This window comes from Brassica napus, unplaced genomic scaffold (assembly GCF_020379485.1).
Source record: "Brassica napus cultivar Da-Ae unplaced genomic scaffold, Da-Ae ScsIHWf_617;HRSCAF=912, whole genome shotgun sequence".
In the NCBI taxonomy this organism is placed as follows: domain Eukaryota; kingdom Viridiplantae; phylum Streptophyta; class Magnoliopsida; order Brassicales; family Brassicaceae; genus Brassica; species Brassica napus.
In genome coordinates, this window is record NW_026016676.1 from 64953 (window position 1) to 86452 (window position 21500).

The 21500-nt window shown below is 35.4% G+C and overlaps 4 protein-coding genes across 4 annotated transcripts; 1 reads left to right on the forward strand and 3 right to left on the reverse strand.

The window, feature by feature from the left end:
* Positions 1 to 387: 387 nt before the first annotated feature.
* On the reverse strand, positions 388 to 1653 carry LOC125604744. The gene is made up of 2 exons (XM_048774944.1): positions 1092 to 1653; positions 388 to 953 (listed from the first exon to the last, which is right to left on the reverse strand). Exons 1-2 carry the CDS (start codon positions 1651 to 1653, stop codon positions 388 to 390), a joined length of 1128 nt encoding a protein of 375 aa, XP_048630901.1.
* A 558-nt stretch (positions 1654 to 2211) lies between these two features.
* Positions 2212 to 5597, reverse strand: LOC111213697 (uncharacterized protein At4g04775-like). The gene is made up of 3 exons (XM_048774946.1): positions 4080 to 5597; positions 3931 to 3993; positions 2212 to 2599 (listed from the first exon to the last, which is right to left on the reverse strand). Exons 1-2 carry the CDS (start codon positions 4585 to 4587, stop codon positions 3974 to 3976), a joined length of 528 nt encoding a protein of 175 aa, XP_048630903.1. The 5' UTR covers positions 4588 to 5597; the 3' UTR covers positions 2212 to 2599; positions 3931 to 3973.
* LOC125604745 (glutathione S-transferase T3-like) lies at positions 2688 to 3527 on the reverse strand. Its single transcript, XM_048774945.1, has one exon. The coding sequence runs from the start codon at positions 3525 to 3527 to the stop codon at positions 2688 to 2690; it is 840 nt and encodes a 279-aa protein (XP_048630902.1).
* Positions 5598 to 19076: 13479 nt separating the features above from the next.
* Positions 19077 to 20566, forward strand: LOC106451864 (serine/threonine-protein kinase UCNL). Its single transcript, XM_013893843.3, has one exon. It carries the CDS (start codon positions 19218 to 19220, stop codon positions 20427 to 20429), a length of 1212 nt encoding a protein of 403 aa, XP_013749297.2. The 5' UTR covers positions 19077 to 19217; the 3' UTR covers positions 20430 to 20566.
* The last annotated feature ends 934 nt before the right edge of the window (positions 20567 to 21500 follow it).

The window sequence follows — 21500 nt, forward strand, 5'->3', positions numbered from 1 at the left end:
TTAGGAATAAAATATCCCTTTTTTTTTTTTTTTTTTTTTTTTGAATAGTTAAGGACTCTTGTGAAAAATGTGTGTACAATGGTGAACCCGAAGTTGAAATCCTTAGGAATAAAAAAAATATTTTTTTTTATTGTTTAGTGAAATATAATTTTTATATATTGAATGATTAAATAGAATAACTTAACATCAACTACTAGAAATAAACTTTAAAAATAATAATTAAACATATAAATATAACTATTAAAAATGAAAACAATAAAAATAAAGAAATCAAGAAACACAAATTAAACATAAAGATACATTAATTAAACATTAAGATACTATAATTAAACATAACCAAGGAATTTTTTAAAGAAACACAAATTAAACATAAAGATAGAATGATTTTTAATCCTCGTCACCAAATTTGTTCCAAATATGCTCGACTAAATCATTTTTCAGATGGTCATGTATTCTCCTATCTCGAACATCATTCCGACTGGGAAAAATATTATTGAGAATTGTAGGAATCTCGGTTTCCACCTGTGAACTTCTCATGACGTCACCTTCTTCAAATTCAGATATATCATAACGAATGTATCCATCCCGTTCATCTTCGACTATCATGTTGTGTAGTATGATACACGCTCTCATAATCTTCCCTATCTTTGCTTTGTCCAACGTAAGAGCCGGGTTTCTCACAATCGCAAATCGCGCTTGTAATACTCCAAAAGCCCGCTCCACATCTTTTCGGGTTGCTTCTTGATGTTTAGCAAATAACTCTTGTTTTGGTGATTGAGGGAGTGAGATGGATTGGATAAAGGTTGACCATTTTGGATATATACCGTCTGTGAGGTAGTACGCCAACTTATACATGTGTCCGTTGACCATGTACTTTACCCGCGGAGCTCGACCTTCTAAAATGTCATCAAAAAGAGGAGATCGATCGAGGACATTAATATCGTTTAAGGTACCTGGAGGTCCAAAAAACGCGTGCCAGATCCAAAGATCTTGGGAAGCTACAGCCTCTAAGACAATTGTCGGTTTTCCTGATCCACGGGCGTACTGTCCTTTCCAAGCGGTCGGGCAATTTTTCCACTCCCAATGCATACAGTCGATGCTCCCGATCATCCCAGGAAACCCTCGTTTCTCTCCAATGTCGAGTAGTCGTTGAAGATCATCCGGTGTGGGTGCTCGTAGATACTCGTCTCCGAATAACTGTATAATTCCGTCAGTGAAATTATGTAAACACAAAAGTGCTGAGGTCTCAGCTAGTCGGAGATATTCATCTACCGTGTCAGCCCCAGTACCATAAGCAAGCAGTCGAATAGCCGCCGTACATTTTTGTAGCGGAGAATGACCTAACCTCCCGGTTGCATCGGGTCTTTGTTGAAAGAATACAAACTTCTCCTGGAGGGCAAGGACAATACGCATGAATAAACCCTTATTCATGCGGAAACGTCGTCTGAATTGTGCCGAGTATGTCGCATTCTCTCTGAAGTAGTCATTAACTAAACGGGTGTGTCCCCCTTCACGGTCTCGTTCAATATAACCCCGTGTGTTTTGCATATTCGGTTGGGCCTCCACTATGTCATTATATGCATCCTCGACGATTTCATCGACAACCTCGTCCAATCTCTCATCGATTTCATCGGATGATGATGATGATGACATTTTAGGTTTCCCTCCTTTTAAAAATAAAATATTAAGTTTAGTTTTTATATCATTTTAAAAACAAAAAAGTTATCATTTTATCATTTTATTACCAAATTTAGTTTAGCTTAATCTAGTTTATCATTTTCAAATCATCTTATTACCAAATTTTCTTGGTTATATATGTAAAATTTTTTTACATATATGGTATTATTTCATATATGTTTGCTATTTCTAATCATCTAATTTTTCATTTTAAAATCATCTTATTACCAAAAAATTTTTGGTATCATTTCATTTTAAATTTCTAATAATCTAGTTTATCATTTTCAAATCATCGTATTACCAAATTTCATTTTGGTATCATTTCATTTTAAATTTTTTTCTAATACCCTTTGTCTTATTTGGTTAAAAATTCCTTGTGATATGTTTGATCTTTTGTCTTATTTGCTAACCTTGTGATATGCTTCTGATATGTTTGATCTTTTGCTAACCTTGTGATATGATAAATCCCAATTTCTCCGTCTTGATGTCACCTTGAAATATTAAGCCATGTTTTTACTCAAGTCGCTTAATTCAAAAAAGTTCATGAGCTAAACATTAATACAAAAAAGTTCATGAGCTTATATTTTAGTGAGTTGAACACAACATCAATGAGTTAAACGTAAGAACAAGAGGACACAAAGCATTTCATACATATTACAACCTTACCGAGATACAGAAGGTTTGAACAATGATTCCTGCCTTCCTTGAAATATTACAACATTACCGACAAACACAAGTTTTGAATAACATGAAACAAGTTTAGAGGCTAAAGGAAAACACCTCTCCGAGATAGAAAGTTAAAGACTACATTACATTCTACTTATAATACATTAGGTGAGGGAGAAGAACCCGTGACTTCCACCCGTGACTCCAACCCGTGACTTCAACCCGTGACTTCCTTCACATGCCTACTTAGATAAACCTGACACATCAAATAAGACAAAGGTTAGTAAAGTTCAAATGCATTATAGTTTCATTTTAAGACATTACCTCTAACCCACATTAATACATCAAAGCATTTCAGACATTAGTTTCATTTTTAGATTTGTTTCCATCTCATTTAAAGGCTCCTTCTTCGCGAGTAAACGATCTAGAATCTTAGCTCTAGATAATTTTTCTTTGACTTCTAAAACCCCCTGAAGCTTCCCCAGCTCCTCCTCTCTACCACTTTTCTTCTTCTTGAGACCAGCTTTGGCAGCCTTAACCCCGGGAGGTCGACCTTCTGGTTCGAGAGCTGCCTCTTCTTCTCTATCAACGTCAATCACTTGTTTACGCTTTTCCTTTCCACCCTCCTTCGGCCCGTAGACAGAGCACCACTTTTGGTCATGCCTAAGCTCCCTCCAGCAGTGATCCATGCTGAACTTGGAGTCGGTAGTTTTGAAGAAAATTTCCAACGCCGCCTTCATCACATCATCGTCATTTTGGCCACTTCTCTGCTCCCTCAAAGCCGCATCATAGCATCCTGTAAACTTGGATACTTCTGTGTTGATCCTCCCCCACCTCTGCTTGCAGGAACCTAGCTCTCTCGGTACGGTCCCAACCAGCTGCGGACTTGCATTGTAGTAATCTACAATCCGCCTCCAGAAAGAACCAGCTTTCTGCTCATTGCTGATGATAGGATCCTTACTGGTGTTAAGCCAAGCACCAATAAGGATCTTATCCTCCATCGAAGTCCACTTCCTCCTCAGACCAGACTCACCACCAGACTCGACTACAGGCTCGACTACAGGAGGGACAACAGACTCCCTAGGACCTTGGCTACCGAACCATAAAGGTTCGGGTGAATCAAGGTCCACGGGTGTCTGAGTTTGACTAAAGAGTAGATTCATATAAGGTGTATTATTTTCCATTTGCAATATCGGTATATGTCACTCTAATACCAACAGAGAGACTTAAGTAGACGAGTTTAAACATTGAGCTAACCTAGTTGCATTTAAGGCCAATAAAAACGAGCAGTTAGTAAGGTAGAAGGCGTAAAACATTAAAAACTATCAATTCAAACTCTAACACCCTTTTGCAAAGTACTAAAACATTAAAAACTATCAATTCAAACTATAACACCCTTTTGCAAAGTACTAAAACATTAAAAACAATCATATCAGAGGCGGTAGGAAGGTAGAAATGAAACAATCAATACAAAAGAGTGCATTTATGCGCAGGGACAATCAATACTAACAATAATATTTTAAAGCACTGAACTTTACTAGTTGATGCGCAGGGACAATCAATACAAAAGAGGGTCGGGAATCGTACCTTGATTAAACAGACACTCTTGAGCTTCACTAGTTGATCTAGTTTACTTCTTGGACGCTCTTCCTGCGAATAGTTTTTAAATCAAACAGTCAAAAGTTTTTAAAAAATGTCATGAACAAACAAGCAAATAGCACAAGAGAGATACTTACCACTCAGGTACACAGCAGCCAAACCTATGAATACTATTGCCGACAGCAGTACACAAACTCCCAATGCAACCACATTTGTATGCTCAGATTTCTTCTTCACCTCACACACCGTCTTCTGTAGCTTAAGCAGCTTCTGGTCACACTCAAAAGCTTGATCCTTCAGCTGTCTGACATGTCTATGAACCTCACTGAGCTCCTCCGTTAAAGCCACATCCCACCATTTCCATATGTGGCAGCCCCCATCATCGACATTGGGGCACGAGAAGTATCTTCGGTATGGATCCTTAGGTGTGTAAGAGCATTTCACAACAGGCTGCGCACCGCAGTAGCAAGCCGTAGGGATGCCATCATCAGCCTCTGGTTGAGGTGCGAACTGATCCGGCTCTGCGTTGCAGAAGGGACTCTCAGCTTCATCCGCGTACATCTTAGCTTCAGCTTCAAGAAGGGAGCTCATGTCTATCGAGTTTGATGATGAAGAAGGCTGAGAATAGCTGTAATCTTGTCCCATTTGGTTAACCTGAGACAAATGATTAACAAAGAGAGTTAGATACAAAAAAAAATTATGGAATTTAAAACAACATAATTAGAGCAACGACATATACAACAACAATGGAAAGCAGATGAATAAAAAGGAACCAAAAACAAAGACGACCGGTTGTTTTCTCTTCAGATTAGAGCAACGACATATTCAACCGACACTTTTGGCAGACACACTCTCATTAATCTCACCCTATTTTGTTTTCTCTTAGTTTGAAACCTAAAAGGTTGAGAAACCTGGTTCGAGAAAAAAGATAAAATCCTCTTCAGTTGAAAACATATTTCATTTCGAAACCGTTTAAGAAATAAGATACAAATCCGCTTCAGATTGAAACCGAAATCATGTCAAAACTCTTTATACAAACCCCCATACTGGATATAAACCCCAAATCGATTAAACCCCAAATTTTTTTAAAACCCTAATTTCAATCGAAACCCAAATCGATTCAAACGCATCCCCGAACCACTAAAATAAGACGAATCTACATGAAAACTAAGCTATAAAGATCAAAAATACAGGTTAACGCTTCGATTTACCTTCGTGAAGACGATCGATTTCAAACGGCAAATATCGCCTTCCCTCGAGCTCTCCTTTTTTTTTTTCGGTGTCCGTCGAGAATGAACTTTTTTTTTAAACCAAACCGAAAATCAAACCGACCCCGTCCCACTCAGGAGTTGACACGTTGCTAAGGATCAATCTCTTAAAAGCCTTGGCCACGGACCAATCCTTATGTCGATTAACCTAAATAATATTATTCTATTCGGTTTTACCTAAGTTTTCGTGCTAAGGCTTCGTCGTGTACTCCCGTTGTGCATGGTCTAAGGTTTAAATGGGCTTCTGACGCACAGCCCTAAACACTATAATTTTTTACATTTATTTATAATATATTTGTGAATCTACAATATCTTACTTGTCATATAATTCTAAGTGAATATATTTTTGGAGATTATTTAATAAATATAAATGATTAGGTTAAAGATTTGAATACCTTTTTTTCAAAAAAAAAAAAACGATTTGAATACCTTCATGAATATTTTCAGAAAAAGTAATCAGTTTAGTTGGTTGAAGATTACATGAAATTTTAGATTCGCAATCTAATTTGTTTGAACTTTGAATTATTCTGTTTGAACTTATTAGGGGATATTGTTCAGAGAGTACCTTAATACACAAGCAACCGAAGTTAACAAAACTGTCTGCCATTCCCATCGCACTTCCCATCTCTCAAGCACCCGCAACTCAGAGCTACCTCCCTGTGGCTAAGAAAGAAACTAACATTTCAATATTTTATATAGAAAAGAATTGTGGAAGTTTTGCCCAACTTAATAAAATTTTCGGAAAGAGAATGTATTTTTTTTTTTTTTTTGTCAACGGAAAGAGAATGTATAGATTTGTATTGTTTCTAGTTTCAGTCACATATAGGTGTCGATGTGGGAAAGCACTTTCAAATACATCTCTTTAAATTAGTTGTCCTTAGTTATGTATTGTTTTAGTTTTAAGTTACCTTTTTAATTTACTTTTGTAAATTTCAGAATATTCTCCAATGGCATAAGATTGTAAATAATTTAAAAAAGTAAGAGCAGAATCCTGGTAAGGATTCTACTTTAATAATATAGATGAGTATTAACAAAAAATTGTGCAAGTAAATACAGTAGAACCTCTACAAATTAATAATATTGACACTTTGAAATTTTATTAATTTATAGATATATTAATTTATAATAGTTTCCTTATTTAGATTTCATATTTTAAGATAAGAAAAATATTTGATTTTAGTGTATAGACATTAATTGTTATTTTTGAAATTTTACATTTATATTAATTTTATTATATTATTTGGTGCATATAATATAGATTGCATAGAATTTAAATGTGGTTTTAGATATAATATTACTAAATCTCATCAAAAATATGTTAAGTGTTAAAAATATATAAAGATAATTCCATTGTGAATATAAACAATCCATATAATAATATGTTCTTACTTATATAAAATATGGATACATATAAATTGTTAATTTATAATTTTAATGGGACCATATGTTTACATAGAAGTTTCTAAAAATTTATTATTGTATTATTTTTATCGATTTGTGTTAAATTTTGAACCGGTCCAAGTTGGGACCAACAAAATTTATTAATTTATAGAGATTATTAATTTATCGAGGATTAATTTATTGAGGTTCTAGTGTATAGTGTATGAATCTCAACTATATTGAAAGCTTGTAGATTTTACAAAAGGACAAAAAAAAAAGTATATCTAAGATAGAGACAGAATATGTTAATGGTTTATGACTAACAAAGTTCTTTATAATAAAAAATTCTTTATAATGTATATTTTTCAAAATAAAATTAGAAAATTTATTAAATATATGTAACGAAAATGTATAACAACGTTCCCGATAAAATATTTTTAATGAATTTATGAAATAATATAATGTTGACATACAAATAAAATTTCAAAAATATTTTTTTGACGTGTCCAAAGACTATTATCTTACTCAGACTTAAGGTGTTCTAGATAACTAGACCGGAATATAGCAACTAACGAAACAAAGAGGGTTATAGAAAGACCTTGCAGTTCTAGCTAAAAAATCAGTAGTTTCATTTTGTCCTATGAAAATGTAGAATAGCCTGAAATCGTGGAATCTTTTCTTCGGTTCTTGTATCTCCTTCAGCTATGTCGAAAAAGTCGGCTATGCCTGAGGTTCCTTTATAATCTCTATCAAATCCTTACAGTTTGTCCCAAAATGTTGACATATCGAATGATGCAACATGCTGTCCATTGCCCATTATAGAGCTTCCAATTTGAATGCAAGGCAGATTCTCTTCTTCTTTGATTTCTTGTACCCACGAGTTGTGTTTGTTCAGTGCAATCTTTCCAAACCAATCTGCATCCAATGAAAATCGATGTGGAGGTCCAAAAACCGTCCAACATGCATATATTCTCAAAGGATAAGACTTGAGATGCTATTGCTGGGGATGTAGTCAACCCAATCTCTGTCTGCTTTGCTGTGAACCATGTTTGGCCTTCTCCTTCTGCATATCTGATTAGTTTAAGTGGATCTCTATCTATCATTCTGAATAGTTTATTATTAGTTGTTTTCTAGAGATACCAATAAGGGTGTTTGTCCATTTCTTGATCTTCAAAACTATTTTTCCTCTAGAAAAGATAGTCTATATTAGTATATATGTTGGACAAAGAAAATGTATTTGGATGAGACGGTGTAGCCGCAAGAGCCCATGCTTGAATTGATGGTTGACATTTAAAGATAGCATGAGTTACTAACTCATCTGGATCCCCACACTTTGGACAAATATTATCACATCGCATATAGCGACGATTCAAGTTTTTTTGTGACTGCTACATGTCTTGTGAGTAACTGCTATATAAGATGACGGATTTTTTGCGGTGCCTTTACTTTCCAAGCAAAGACTTTGAGCTTCATAATACTTGGTTCAGTGTAAACAACATTTTCTTCACCCTTAAATATATGTTTGTCCATCCAAATATCCTGACTTAACAGTATACCTGCCACTTTTATTGAAGCTCCAGGAGTAAGAATCACGTTGTAAAGATTGGCTTATGGCCAATCAAAGGTATACTTTCTTGCGCAACGAAGTTCTCAAGCATTTTGACATCCCATTCTTTTGAATCTACTGTTATAAATTCACTGAATGTCATCTTGGGATGGACCACCGGGACATTTGGCATGACTGGCCTTGCAGGTGAAGTCGTGTTCCAAGGATCATCCTATGATTTTACCTCAAAATTCGAATGGATCTTCTGTCTAATCCCTAGTAGCAGTAGAGGTTTTCAAGCTGAAAGGCTAGTCCCGACGTATGAAGGGATATCAACGTCAATAGCACGCAAAGCCAAACTAAATTTATAGTATTTGCCATGTAAAACATGGGCTAAAAGAGAGTCTGGTTATATCAATCTCCACAGTGATTTTGTCAACAAGGCTAGATTAGACTCATCTATCATTCTGAAACCAATGTCTGCCTCTTCTCTTGATAATAGTTTTTCCATTTTGCCCAATAAATTACATTTATGGGGGTTTGAACTCCACCAGAATCGTGCAGTAGCACTCACAAGGTATTCGCAGATCTCCAATTGAAGTAAAAAACTAAACATGACATAAGACGGAAAAGCTAATAGTATAGATTTAACTAGCACTTCTTTTTCACCTTGTGATACCCATCTCTCCGTTTATCCATTTACTATGTTTTGTAGTCTGCCTGGAATACCTAGGTATGAATCCATTCCTCTTTTTTTATTTTGGATTCAAAGAGTGTCCTTAATTAATTGACTTACAATTACAGGTACTCTCTTGCCAAAGAGTAAGGATGATTTATCAAAGTTTATATATTGATCTGATGCTTTTCCATATTTCCTCATTACTTTCATAACTTCTTCAAGTTCACGAGCTCCGCCTTATAAAAGAAAGGCTAACGCGTGAAACACACATCCCGTTATCTTCCTTTGGTTCTTTGCAAGATTAAGAAGGATAACGAATGCTTCCATTTAAAGAATAAATATAAAATGAGACAAAGAATCTCCTTAATGTAATTTTTTTTTCAAAAGTAATGGTCTCTCTTTGTTACGCTTTCATGAATACCTTATAAGAGTAATGTTCTCTCTATGTTATGTTTTCATGAATACCTTATAGTTAGTTAACGTTATATATTGTATAATCCAATCGATATAAGTGGACGAGAATCTCAATTTCTGCATTAGCGCTTAATAAAGTCCCACTTCATATGGTCATAAGCTTTATAATGGTTATACGGTAATTTAAAAACTACTTTATACGGAAGAAGGTGGGGAAGCAAAACTCTGTCTCAGTTTGTGGGTTTTGTGTGCGGTCGTGTTCTCCTTGTATCTCTTTTCTGAGAGTCGAGGCATCTTGGTGGCGATCTGAGTAGTGTAGCGGTGGGCGATGTTGTAGCGGCTTGTCTCGAGGCGTCTTGGATGGGCAGTTCTCCTCGTCCTCGCTTAAGGTAACGCTGGAGATTCCATGACTCGGTGGCGTGTGCAGATCCTGGTCTTCTACTTTGTGGTGGTAACTGTGGTCTGATGTCCATGTTTGGAGGTGTGGGAAGCTTCAGATTCGTCTAGTCGTCTATGGCTGTGGTGAATCGTTGCTCATCAACCTTCTTGCCTTATTTTGCTCTCTACCTAAAGTTCTTTGTCTTCTCTCTCTACCGGAAGCAACAACTTTCATTTGAGGGCTTGATTCGGGTTCTTCATCTTCATGGCTTCTCTATTTTGCCACCAGAATTGCGTTTAACTGTCACATCATGGACCCTTCTTCGGTTATCGGAGATGGGCATTTGGCATTGGAGTTTGAGAAGTCGGTCTATCTCTGATTCGTGTATATCCGATGATGGCTCTTTATGATTGGGTAATGCATCCCAGCATCGGTAATGCATCCCAGCATCAATGTTTATCCTTGATAAATGGAGGTGGTGTTGATCGTTCCTTATTGTGCATGTTATGAATCATTCAAGACATTAAAGTTGATGGTATCTCAAATCCGACTTCTGTAAGTATGGTGTTCTTGTCTTATATATTAAGTGTCTACAGTTGCTTAAGCTAAGAAGAGAGTGGGATGCGAGAGCTCTCTCCCGGATTAACCTGGTGAGGTGGTGATGATGGAATGCTCCGGAGTTGCGCCCACAACTTAGATGTATGACCGATGATTTAATGCTACTAAATTAATGGATTATGGTTGTACTGAATTTTGCTCTCTTAGCTTGTATGTAATTGTAATGATGCCCATTTGAGAAATTAATGAAATTTTGCTCTCTTAAATGTAGTATTTATACAATAGTTTATTATTATTATTATTATTATTTTAAAAGAAAAATACTAATAATAATAACCTACTGTATAAATACTACATTTAAGGTATTATTGTTCGTGTCATTACATATCAAAGTAAGGAAAGCCAAGATATGAAGTGGGATAATTATGTTCCATAATCTTTTCACTTTTCAAAAAAGGTAATTATTATTATGTTACATAATTAATAAAAGTAACAAGAGTACAGTGTGACAGATACACATTGTACCCTAAAGTTGTAACTCTTTAAAAAAAAAAAAAAGTTGTAACTCTTTCTCTTTAAAAATTATCTTCTTGAGAATCTCTCTCACTCTCGTTTATGAAACCATTACAAAGGCACACTGTTGTATTTCTTTCGATTGTGCATCCCACGTGACGTCCCCGGTCCCCCACTTCCTTTTCAGCCATACAGCTTTCAGTTTCTAAATTAAATATCTTGTTAAAAATTAGGAATTTATTTCATCGATAATGAAATAAATTTCTGTAAGTTTTTACTATGGAAAATATAAAATTTTACGGATTTGATATCATATTAATTAATATATAGAGTGATCTACAAGACTACAACTACTCTATATTGTATTTGTTTTATTTATATGTGAAATTTCGTTATAAAAAAGAAATTTTATTTTTGGTAAAACATATTTTCTTCATCTATTAAAATGAGAAACAAATAGGCAAGTAGCTATCCGAAATTCTGGTTTAGGTTTGATATATTTCTATAAGTTCTGGAGGTTAGTTTTTTTTCTTTCTTTTTGGAGGTTAGTTCATTGCATCTCTTTTGAATATCGTACCATTCTCATCAGTTTAATACGTTTCTACATTCAAAAATTTTGTGAGCTAAGTTTAATAAAATGGATAAAAGAACAGTAAACTCATATGAGCTAAAGAATCTACATGTGTTCGATTTATATGATTGTCATGAAAAATATAAAAATAAAAGGACTATCAATATCATTTATGTCAAGTTCTTCTGAATTGTTACAATCAACAGCTAAGTGTAATTGTCATCATATATCAACCAGATATTTTTCCCGTTTTATATATGTGTATTTATAATTTGTTTAAACGAAGAATTTACAAAATAAGTAAGTTTGAAATAGAAATTAACTACAGACCATTGATTTTGACAAAATAAAGTATCTAACAATTAAGTTTGATCTAAGCTCGCTTTATCTCTTAGGCGTATAAGTAACCGGTGAAGGAAACATAGTGAGATGACGTTGACAACATCATGTATGACCGTTACTTACCACGAACTGTAATCTTATGAGAGAAAACACATCTTCCACGTCACATACTTAATAACCGCATACGTTCACTGTGTTCAATAAATATGTAGACAAAATATGAACATTCTTACAACAAATGGTGTACTCCATTTACTTTTCACAGTCAAACCAGAGTGTTATATTTCATATTAACAAAATAGCATAAAACACCAATTTCATATCAACCCAAAATAATAAAACATATCCCAATCCCATCCACAACCCCTACCGGTCCGTTTAAGATGGTATGGGTCAGTACCGGATCTTTAGAAAAAAACGAATGGGCCTGAATGTTTGATAATGTCGGGTGTCGGGTCGGATCGGATATAACCCGAGAGACCGAATGGTTACACCCGAAACCCGGCCCTGGTTAACCCTACTCCCCTTTTTTCCTATCGAGATCGAATTTTGATTTCTCTTGATCTTCAAGGGAGAATTCATGAAACCTTTCCTAAATCACGATCTCCCAAGATATCCTCACCGCAATTATTTCCTAACTCCAATTATCGGATATCTCCAACTGTTTTCGCACATCGTATCTGATTCTCTTCCTCGATTTAAAACCGAAACCCAGATCCTATAAATACTTCTCCTATCATCATCGTCTCCTCCATCACAGAACTCAAGTAATCAAGCAGAGGTACTCCTCTTTTTACATATACTCGATGCTTGTTTCATTTTCTTTTTGCTTTCGGGTTTTTGGGTTTTGGTATAATTTTTAAGATATAAAATCTTATGTTTTGTTTCGTATTAATTAAGCATCACGAGTAGTCATAGGTTCTTTTACATTAACTAGCTGCCTTGTGCAATAATTTCATCACGAGTAAACATACTATATGTTCAAGAAAAACAAAATTCTAAATGTAGCAATGAGCTGTTTTGTTTTATGGATACTATATGTTTTGCTTTTGTTTCGTACATGTTGATGTTTGTTCTTGAGCTATGAGCTGAGTGTTTTGTAAGAAACTAATAACTTGAATCGTTTCTTTGGATTTTACTGATGGTAATTTTTTTCTCATTCTCTTGCAGATGGTTGCTGTATCCTCCAAAATTCCACACACTGTTGAAGAAACCATGGATGTTGAAGCTCAAGTTGAAAGAGAAGAGTACCAACGTACTCAAAAACGAGGGAAGGCCATCGATGGAGATGCAACTTCTGGTGTATCTTCTCAATCAAAGAAGGTGATGAAAGTCGTTGTGCCAAGGTCTGTTGTCTGAAAGAATTTTACCTGAACCAAAGAAAGTCGTGACAGATGCATCTGCCACTATTATCGGAAGATCTTCTCATGCGCTACCAAATCAGGAACATCAAACCTCCAGAAGCATTTGTCCATCTGCAAAGAGTACCAAACATGGTTAACCAGTCAAGGAACGAATCAGATAGAGATCAACACTGATGGCAATCTGAAGTCATCAAAAGTTGCAGAGGCTGTTTTCAGAGAGGCATCGAATGAGTTGATTGTGCTAGTAGAACTGCCTCTTTCATTTATTGAAAGCACTGCTTGAAAACACTTATGCAGAAAGGTAATCCATTTAATAAACCCTTACCTTTTTATCTTCTTTTTACATGTAACATTACTAATACGTTTGTTATTAACACTTGCAAGGTAAACCTTTACAAACCCCACTCAAGAAAGACTGCAACTAGAGACATCGTTGAGATTTATGTGACGAAGAAAGCAGCTTTGAAAAACATGCTTCACACAACAAAACAAAGAGTGTCACTTACAACTGACATATGAGTTTCACATGTTACAGGTAACTTATCTACAACTTTTACTTCTTTGTTTTACTTATCATATTCGTTGTTCTACGCATCTGATATATTTTTAAAATCATTTTTTTTTAATTTCTAAAGTCTGATTTTTTTTGTTTAATTTGTAACAGGTGCAAGTTACATGGTGATAATTGCCCACTTCGTTGACGCAGCTTGGCAGCTGAAGAAGCTTATCATGGGCTTCAAGTATGTGATGGACCATAAAGGTCAGACTATCGCAATTGTCCTCTTGGAGTGTTTAGTTGAATGGGGCATTGAAAAGATATTTTGAATCACGAAAGACAATGCAACTGCGAATACTTCTGCCATTAGGAGATTCCATAGTGATTTTAGTGTGTTTCTCCTGAGGCATTAGTTCTAGATGGGAATTTCTTGCACATGAGGTGATATGCTCACATCATTAATTTAATTGCTAAGGAGGATTTGACCGAGGTAGGGGAAAATGTGTTAGCCATTAGGAAAGCTATACAATATGTTCGTTCTTCAACACCTAGGCTTAATGCATTTGATCTTAGATTCACCACTGAGAGAATGAGCCGGGGTAGCTTACATATGGATATTAAGACTAGATGGAACTCAACCTTCCTTATCATGTCTAGGGCTCTTCAGTTTAAAGATGCATTTGATAGGATGGAGGCAGAAGATAGGTTGTATAATGATTATTTTTTGGAGATGGAAAATGGGGTTAAGAGGTGTGGACCGCCTTCTTTGAGAGACAGGAGTGTTGTTGAGAAGCTTAAGAGGTTTCTGATAATTTTTTACAACAACACTTTGGTTGTTTCTGCCTCATCGAAAGTGAACTCTTACAAGTGCTACTGTGAGATAGTGACTATAGAAAGAAACCTCACTGCACTGGCCAACAGCTTCAATCCTGAGTTGTGTGTGAAAGCGTCGGAGATGTTGCAGAAGTTTCTCAAATACTGGAATGTATGAAGAGTGTCAACAGGATGCTGATCTTAGCCACGGTTTTTGATCCAAGGAAAAATATGCAATTTGCAAAGCTGTGCTTTGAGAAGTTCTATGAAAATGAAAGCTTGGAGTCTAAAGCAATGCTGGAATCTGTTGGTGATCTTCTCAGGTCTATGTTGAAGGAGTACAACACACGTTTCAGAGGGTCTACTGGACAAGCCTCTCAGTCAAATCACGCATCATCATCTCAGCCTCCTCCAGAGACGCAAGATCAAGGCACAGATAGAATGGAGCTGGTGGTTGAAGATTTTGGTTATGAAAGGATGAATTGTGTGTACAAGGAGCTGGTTGTTGAAACGGGAGATTTTACAAGGGATGAACTTGAAGTGTACTTGAAGGAGGCAGTTGAAACTCCAAAGCTCTTGGTTGGTATTGAGTTCGAAATTCTCTCTTGGTGGAAGGTTCACAAGATGAAGTATCATGTGCTTGCTGAAATGGCAAGAGATCTCCTCGCCATGCAAGTTTTATCAGTGGCATCTGAAAGTGCTTTTAGCACAAGTGGTAGGATCTTGGAGCCATATCAAAGTTGTCAAACTCATTACATGATACAAGTTCTCATGTGCACTGAGCAATCGATGCATGCTGACAACAAGGTGAGTGAACAAGTCACTACAAATGAGCAGATGCTTGCTGATGTGGAGTTGCTTGATCGACTTCATAAAAGTCTGTGTATCTTTTCACTTACTTTCTTTTTACTATATTTCGTACTTTATGTGTTTATGCTACCTCGTTTCTTATACTTTTTTTTTCTGTTGCAGAGTTTCAAGCCCATTGGCTTGATGAGTGAAGCTTCAAAGTCGAAGCATGAAGTAAAAGAAGGCGGGTGAAGGTTGAAGCATGGAGCTTGAAGTTTTCTGCATTTGGTTTTTATATCTTTGAAGTTTGAATAATGTTTCTCATTTTGGTTTTAAGAATTTGGTTATGGCTTTAGATTTGTTTGAATTCTCTGAGTTGGTAAGTTTCTCACTCTACTATCAATAATAAAGATGCTTTCGTTTTAAATATGTCTTGCCTTAGGGGTTATGAGGATTCTGAATGCTTTTTTCTGTGTTTTTGTACATACTTGATTGCAAATTACAAAATTATTTTGTTTTATAATGGTTACATTCGCTACAAATGGTACATTTAAGAACCGAAATACATATGGACACCCGATACCAAAAGTATTCCGGGTTATACCGGTTCCACACCAGTCTACAAACCCCGACCCGAACCGTTATCCCCCGAACCGATCTTCAAATTTATCTGAATGGGGTTTCTTTTTGTTAACCATGGAAACCCGACCCCGATTAGGATGGAACCGACACCTGAATGGTACACCGGTTGTCCAGCCCTAAATGATGACATAACATCAACCTCACCATCCAAATACTAAATACTAAATCCTAAACCTTAAACTTCAATCACTAAACCCTAAACTCAAATATAACTCATAAATATAAATATAAACTTTAAACCCGAATAGAATGAAAAAAATAAATGGTATAGTACATATTGGTAAAATTATAAAATGTATATATTTGCATGTAAGAAGTTATGTTGACTCTAACCTCAACCCCAAATTCCAAATACTAAACCCTAAACCAAAATATAAACCCACCCTAATCACTAAACCCTAAACCCAAATATAAATCATAAATACAAATATAAACCCTAAACAAAAATAGAATAGAACAAAATAAATAGTACAATTCATATTGGTGAAATTATAAAATGCCTATGCTTGCATGTAAGAAGTTATATTGACCTCAACCTCAAGTCCCACCTTTCAAATGTTAAACCCTAAATCCAAATTTAAACCCTAAATCCAAATTTAAACCCTAAACCTTAATCACTGAACCCTAAACCCAAAGTTAAACTCTAAACCCAAATATCAAAATCTTAAAATAGTGCATAATATTATGTAATTTTAAACTATATTATGTAATATTAAACTATACGATATAGATCATTTATTGCAATAATCTACTTTTAAATCTAAAATAGAATCATTATAAATAGAACAATTGAAATTTGTGTGAAGTTTACATTTGTATGGGTGTGGTTAACTAAATGTAGGCTCGAGTTTGTAAATGTTTAGTTTTGATCAATATACATAAACCAAGATTCATATCAATTACAACAACAAAACATAACTCATCCGTATGAACTGCAGAATATCATTTATATTCAATATTTGCCAAATAGAACAGAAAAAAAAAAAAAAACAAAATGTAAGCTCGAGTTTGTAAATGGTTCCCTTCCCTCACCCAATAGCTTTTTCTTGTGCCTCACTGTGGAAGCGCCCACTTTCGCCACAGTTAAGACCAGTCACAAGGGCAAAGTCTTGAGGAGCATAACGGATTGACTTCCCCACAAACAGCCACCAGAGCTCAAGTCCTTCTCAGTTACTAACTAACGGCTATTCCATATGAGTAGAATACTTTTAAACAAATCTATGCAGTGTGAACAGACAAAGAAACTACAGGTTGCGGTCAATGGAATGAAAAACATCAGTCTATATATGTATGGTGTAACATACAGATGTACTAGAATAGAAATCAGTAGACTACACATAGTGGAATGAAAAATAAAGAGCCATTGGCCTCACAAATTAGATAACATGTAACACGAGAACAACAAACTAGGGAACAAGTGGATGTCTCACCGCGAAACGCTTTTTCCCGACAAATTGACTAATCGGAAGCAGTAAAAAAATACTTACAAAAGTTACAAAAGCGAGCAAACATAAACACTTAATCAACCATCATCATTTGTTTTTCCCTATTTTACCATACATGAAACAAAAACGAAGTAGATCAAACAAGAGGAACGGCCGATTCAGCAAAAGACATCAATATATTTCAGCAGCTACACAAACAGGAACACTTAATCAACCATCCTACTTGATTTCACCGATTTACCCAGATTCCAAAACAAAAAAAAAACTTAAGATCAGAACTTACGGTTCGTATCGTATTCTCACCGACTCCCGATTCCGAGAAGCTGAGTCGCCGTACCAAGAAGAAACGATGGAATAAGTGATTTTGATCGGAGAGAAACACCATAAACGTTGGCGGTGTATATGCGGTGCCCAATTTTTGATGAAGACTATTATTCACTTTCATATACCAAAAGATGGTAAAGTTAAAATGAGAGGGTGTGAATAACGAAGGGACACGAGTTACTTTTTCACAGTGAGTATCAATCATTTTTGTTTCTTTCTTTTGCAAGTTTTTCCGGTTATTATTGAGGGCAATATGACAATATTGTATAAAAAATATGTCGGTGAATTAGAACATTTAGCAGATAGTAAATTATTAATTGTTTGAGTGTTATACAATGCAATTTTCCTTAAATTTACTAGACACTTAGACAGTAACTTGGCAGAAAACTGTCTAATTTGTTTGCAAAGTCTTTTACCATTAAATTGTTTACAGTTTTTAGTTTAAAATTTTTAGTTATATGTTAAGTAAATTTATGTTCATGTGCAAATAAAGTGACCATAAAAAGTGAAACATAATTCTTCAAAATAAACAATATAAAAAGAATTACATTTACAGAATTATCATCTCCATCATGTATACACGCAATAATCTAGGGGGGGGAGAGAAATAATTAATTCTTCAAAAAAAAAATTAATCGATTTAATGAAAGTAGGTTTACTAATTGGAAAGTAGGTTTACTAATTGGACGGGCGTGGTAAAAGATTAACACTAAACAAAGATTTAGCTTTAGATTTAATGCGGTGGTTGCGAGGCTCCAGTTTGGCCTGGCGGCGACACATTGGCTCTACTGCATTATGGTATTGCACGTGTTCCATTATTTCAACTCCTTCATAATTTGCCTTCAGTTTTATATATTTCCTTGTCGTGAAGTGGAGGGAAATAAAAGAAAAAAAAACAAAATATACTAGTAGATGACATTATTAATTTATTTGAGTATTCTTAATTAAATTAATTTTTGGTCTGTAGACAACCTGGACATTTCATTAATAGTAGAATTTTTACAGGGTTATTAAATAACTAACGTTACATATACATTAGAAGAGCGAAGTCTAGTTATTGGCTACTGCGTTTTTGCCAATTGATTAGCCGTCCTATGAACAGACAGTACATAGAACTATAGAAGTTAAAAGCGGAAGAGGTCTAACTTCGCATTGGAATGTCTTGATAATATGTAGTTGAAAAGTTTGAAACAGATTAGCGTTCATAAATCTTGATCGGTTCCATTGAAAGAGACTAGATAGCTCTGAAGTCATGGCAGAGTATTGTTCTCTTCATGTAAAGGATGGTAGGCACTAGGCAGGTTATCAAATGGTCCTCCCCATCAGCTGATCGCACGAAGGAGAATGTGGATTCCTCGAAGCTTCGAGAGAGAGATAGTTCTCTTAGATTGTTTTAATAATAAAGTCTTAATGGTCGTGTATCAATATTATTAAACATGTAGTCATGGTGTCCGTGTCCTACTAAAGAAAATAAAATTGTAGATTATATTACGTGTGCATATATCTTCCGCAACCTTTTCTTGTAGACAGACGTGAAAACTGGCCATAATATGCGGAAAATACAATTAACAGGTTTTTGTAATTAACAATTTTAAAATAAGAAAATAAAAAAAAAACTAAAAGAGACAAAGAAGTAACAGATATGAAGGCAACGATAACGATAGAACTATATTTATTTATAAATACAAGAAAAGAGGAGACAGAACCCAAAATTCAGACCCACTCGTCTCTCTCTCTCTCACTCACACTCAAATGGAGTCATCGCCGTCGTCCCCACCTTCATCGCCTGGGATTCTCAACCTCGACTCTATCAGAGCTCTTAAAATCCTCGGACAAGGCGCCACCGGAACTGTCTTCCTCGCACATGACGTTGTTTCTGTCTCCCCTTCTTCTTCTTCCTTCGCCGTCAAGCTTGTCCACAAATCGTCAGCCTCCTCTCTCCGCCGTGCACGGTGGGAAATCGAGGTCCTCCGTCGTCTCTCCGTTGAAACGAACCAAAACCCGTTTCTCCCTCGTCTCTTAGCTTCCTTCGAGTCACCGGAATTTTTCGTATGGGCTGTCCCGTATTGCTCCGGCGGCGATCTCAACGTCCTTCTTCGCCGTCAAAACGACGGCGTTTTTAGCTCCTCTGTTATTAGATTCTACGTGGCTGAGATCGTCTGTGCGCTTGAGCATCTTCATTCCATGGGGATCGCTTACAGAGACTTGAAACCAGAGAACATATTGATTCAGCAATCCGGTCACGTTACACTCACCGACTTCGACCTTTCCCGGAGCCTCAAGAAGCCCACCCGACCCGAATTCTTTCAACCCGACCCGGAATTGTGCACCGATCCTAAAAAAAGTCGGAGCTTTTCTCGCTGGGTCTCGCCGGCGAAGTCAGAAAGCAAGAAAACGAGATCCGCTCGGGTCAACCCGATTACTCGCCGGAAAACGAGTTTTTCCTCCGGCGAACGTTCAAATTCCTTCGTCGGAACTGATGAGTACGTCTCGCCGGAGGTAATTCGCGGCGACGGTCACGACTTCGCCGTCGATTGGTGGGCTCTCGGTGTTCTGACGTACGAGATGATGTACGGAGAGACGCCGTTCAAAGGGAAGAGCAAGAAGGAGACTTTTCGAAATGTGCTGGTTAAAGAACCTGAGTTCGCCGGAAAACCAAATGATCTCACGGATCTTATCCGGCGGCTGCTTGTGAAAGACTCGAGTAGGCGGTTAGGCAGCCGCCGTGGCGCAGCGGAGATAAAGGAGCATCCTTTTTTCGCGGGTGTGAGGTGGCATTTGTTAACGGAAGTGTTACGACCTCCGTTTATTCCGTTGAGAGATGACGGGGAATTAACGGTTGGTGGGTTTGATATAAGGGAACATTTGGAGAAACTGAGGATGACGGTGTCATCAGCTCTTCCGTCACCGTTACAATCTCCTTCGCACGTGTGTCGTAACAGCGATTCGTTCATTGATTTCTGATCCACGGGTGTGGAATTAACACGTACAAAGTTGTAGATACTTATTTTTCTTATGTGGTGTAATTTTTATTTTTTCTGGTTTTCGTTTATATGAAAATCATTGTTGAACTTTTTTGGTATATAGAAGACTTCGCTGCACAGTCCGAAGAAGAAACTAGCAAATTTTAAATAAAAATATCGCTTTTAAAAAGATAATTATAAGGAATCATTAGTATAGGATGTCGTGGTAGAAATATAAAATAATCTATATTATTAAAACAGAAACATTGTGTTGGACCTAACATTTATTTTATAAGTTTTTAAATTAAATACATCTTCCTACTTTATAGTTAAACCTACATTAAATCACTAATATTCTTCTCCTTATACTACTATCAATGTTTCCAAACAATATAGTCATTTCTTTATACTACTATCCATTTTCCCAAACAACACTATAATTAATCTTATGTCCAAACAATATAAAATATTAGAACTTATCTTTTTAATAACCAAATATTTAAATAAATTAAATAATTAAAAAAATTTATAAAAAACGAAAATAAATAAAACTTAATTTTACAGGTTTAAATACTACAAAAACATTTCAATCAATGATAAATCAATTAAATTAACATATTATTTTATTTATATTTACTACGTAATTGTTCTATCATTTATTTAAGTAAGATAACAATTCAATAATAGCCATTACATAAAAAATAAATATATAAACATTATACAGTGTACAATAACTATAATAACAAAAATAATTATGAATGTTCAAAATATATGTTATCTAAAGAAAAATGCTTAATACTAATTGTTAACAAAAAAATTTAAAGCGATTATAATATAAATGATTAACAAGAAAAATTACACAAAACAATTATAATAAAATTAATTAAGTTATATAAAATGGAGTAATATGATCAAGACATTTATAGTTGTTAATTATATCTTTTTTTTCTCTATCAAAATTTTGTAGAAATGTCATAATTTAATAAAATTGTAAGACAATAAACTTTAAAATTTGGATTATAAGGTGACAAATTATAAAACTATAGCAATTTAAATCAAATTTGATATGTTA

Coding starts and splice junctions, on each gene's coding strand:
- LOC125604744 (XM_048774944.1), bottom strand. CDS start 1,653: ATGTCATCATCATCATCATCCGATGAAATCGATGAGAGATTGGACGAG. Junction 954..1,091: donor GATGATCGGGAGCATCGACT/GTATGCATTGGG, acceptor TTGGACCTCCAG/GTACCTTAAACGATATTAAT.
- LOC125604745 (XM_048774945.1), bottom strand. CDS start 3,527: ATGGAAAATAATACACCTTATATGAATCTACTCTTTAGTCAAACTCAG.
- LOC111213697 (XM_048774946.1), bottom strand. CDS start 4,587: ATGGGACAAGATTACAGCTATTCTCAGCCTTCTTCATCATCAAACTCG. Junction 3,994..4,079: donor GGCTGCTGTGTACCTGAGTG/GTAAGTATCTCT, acceptor AACTATTCGCAG/GAAGAGCGTCCAAGAAGTAA.
- LOC106451864 (XM_013893843.3), top strand. CDS start 19,218: ATGGAGTCATCGCCGTCGTCCCCACCTTCATCGCCTGGGATTCTCAAC.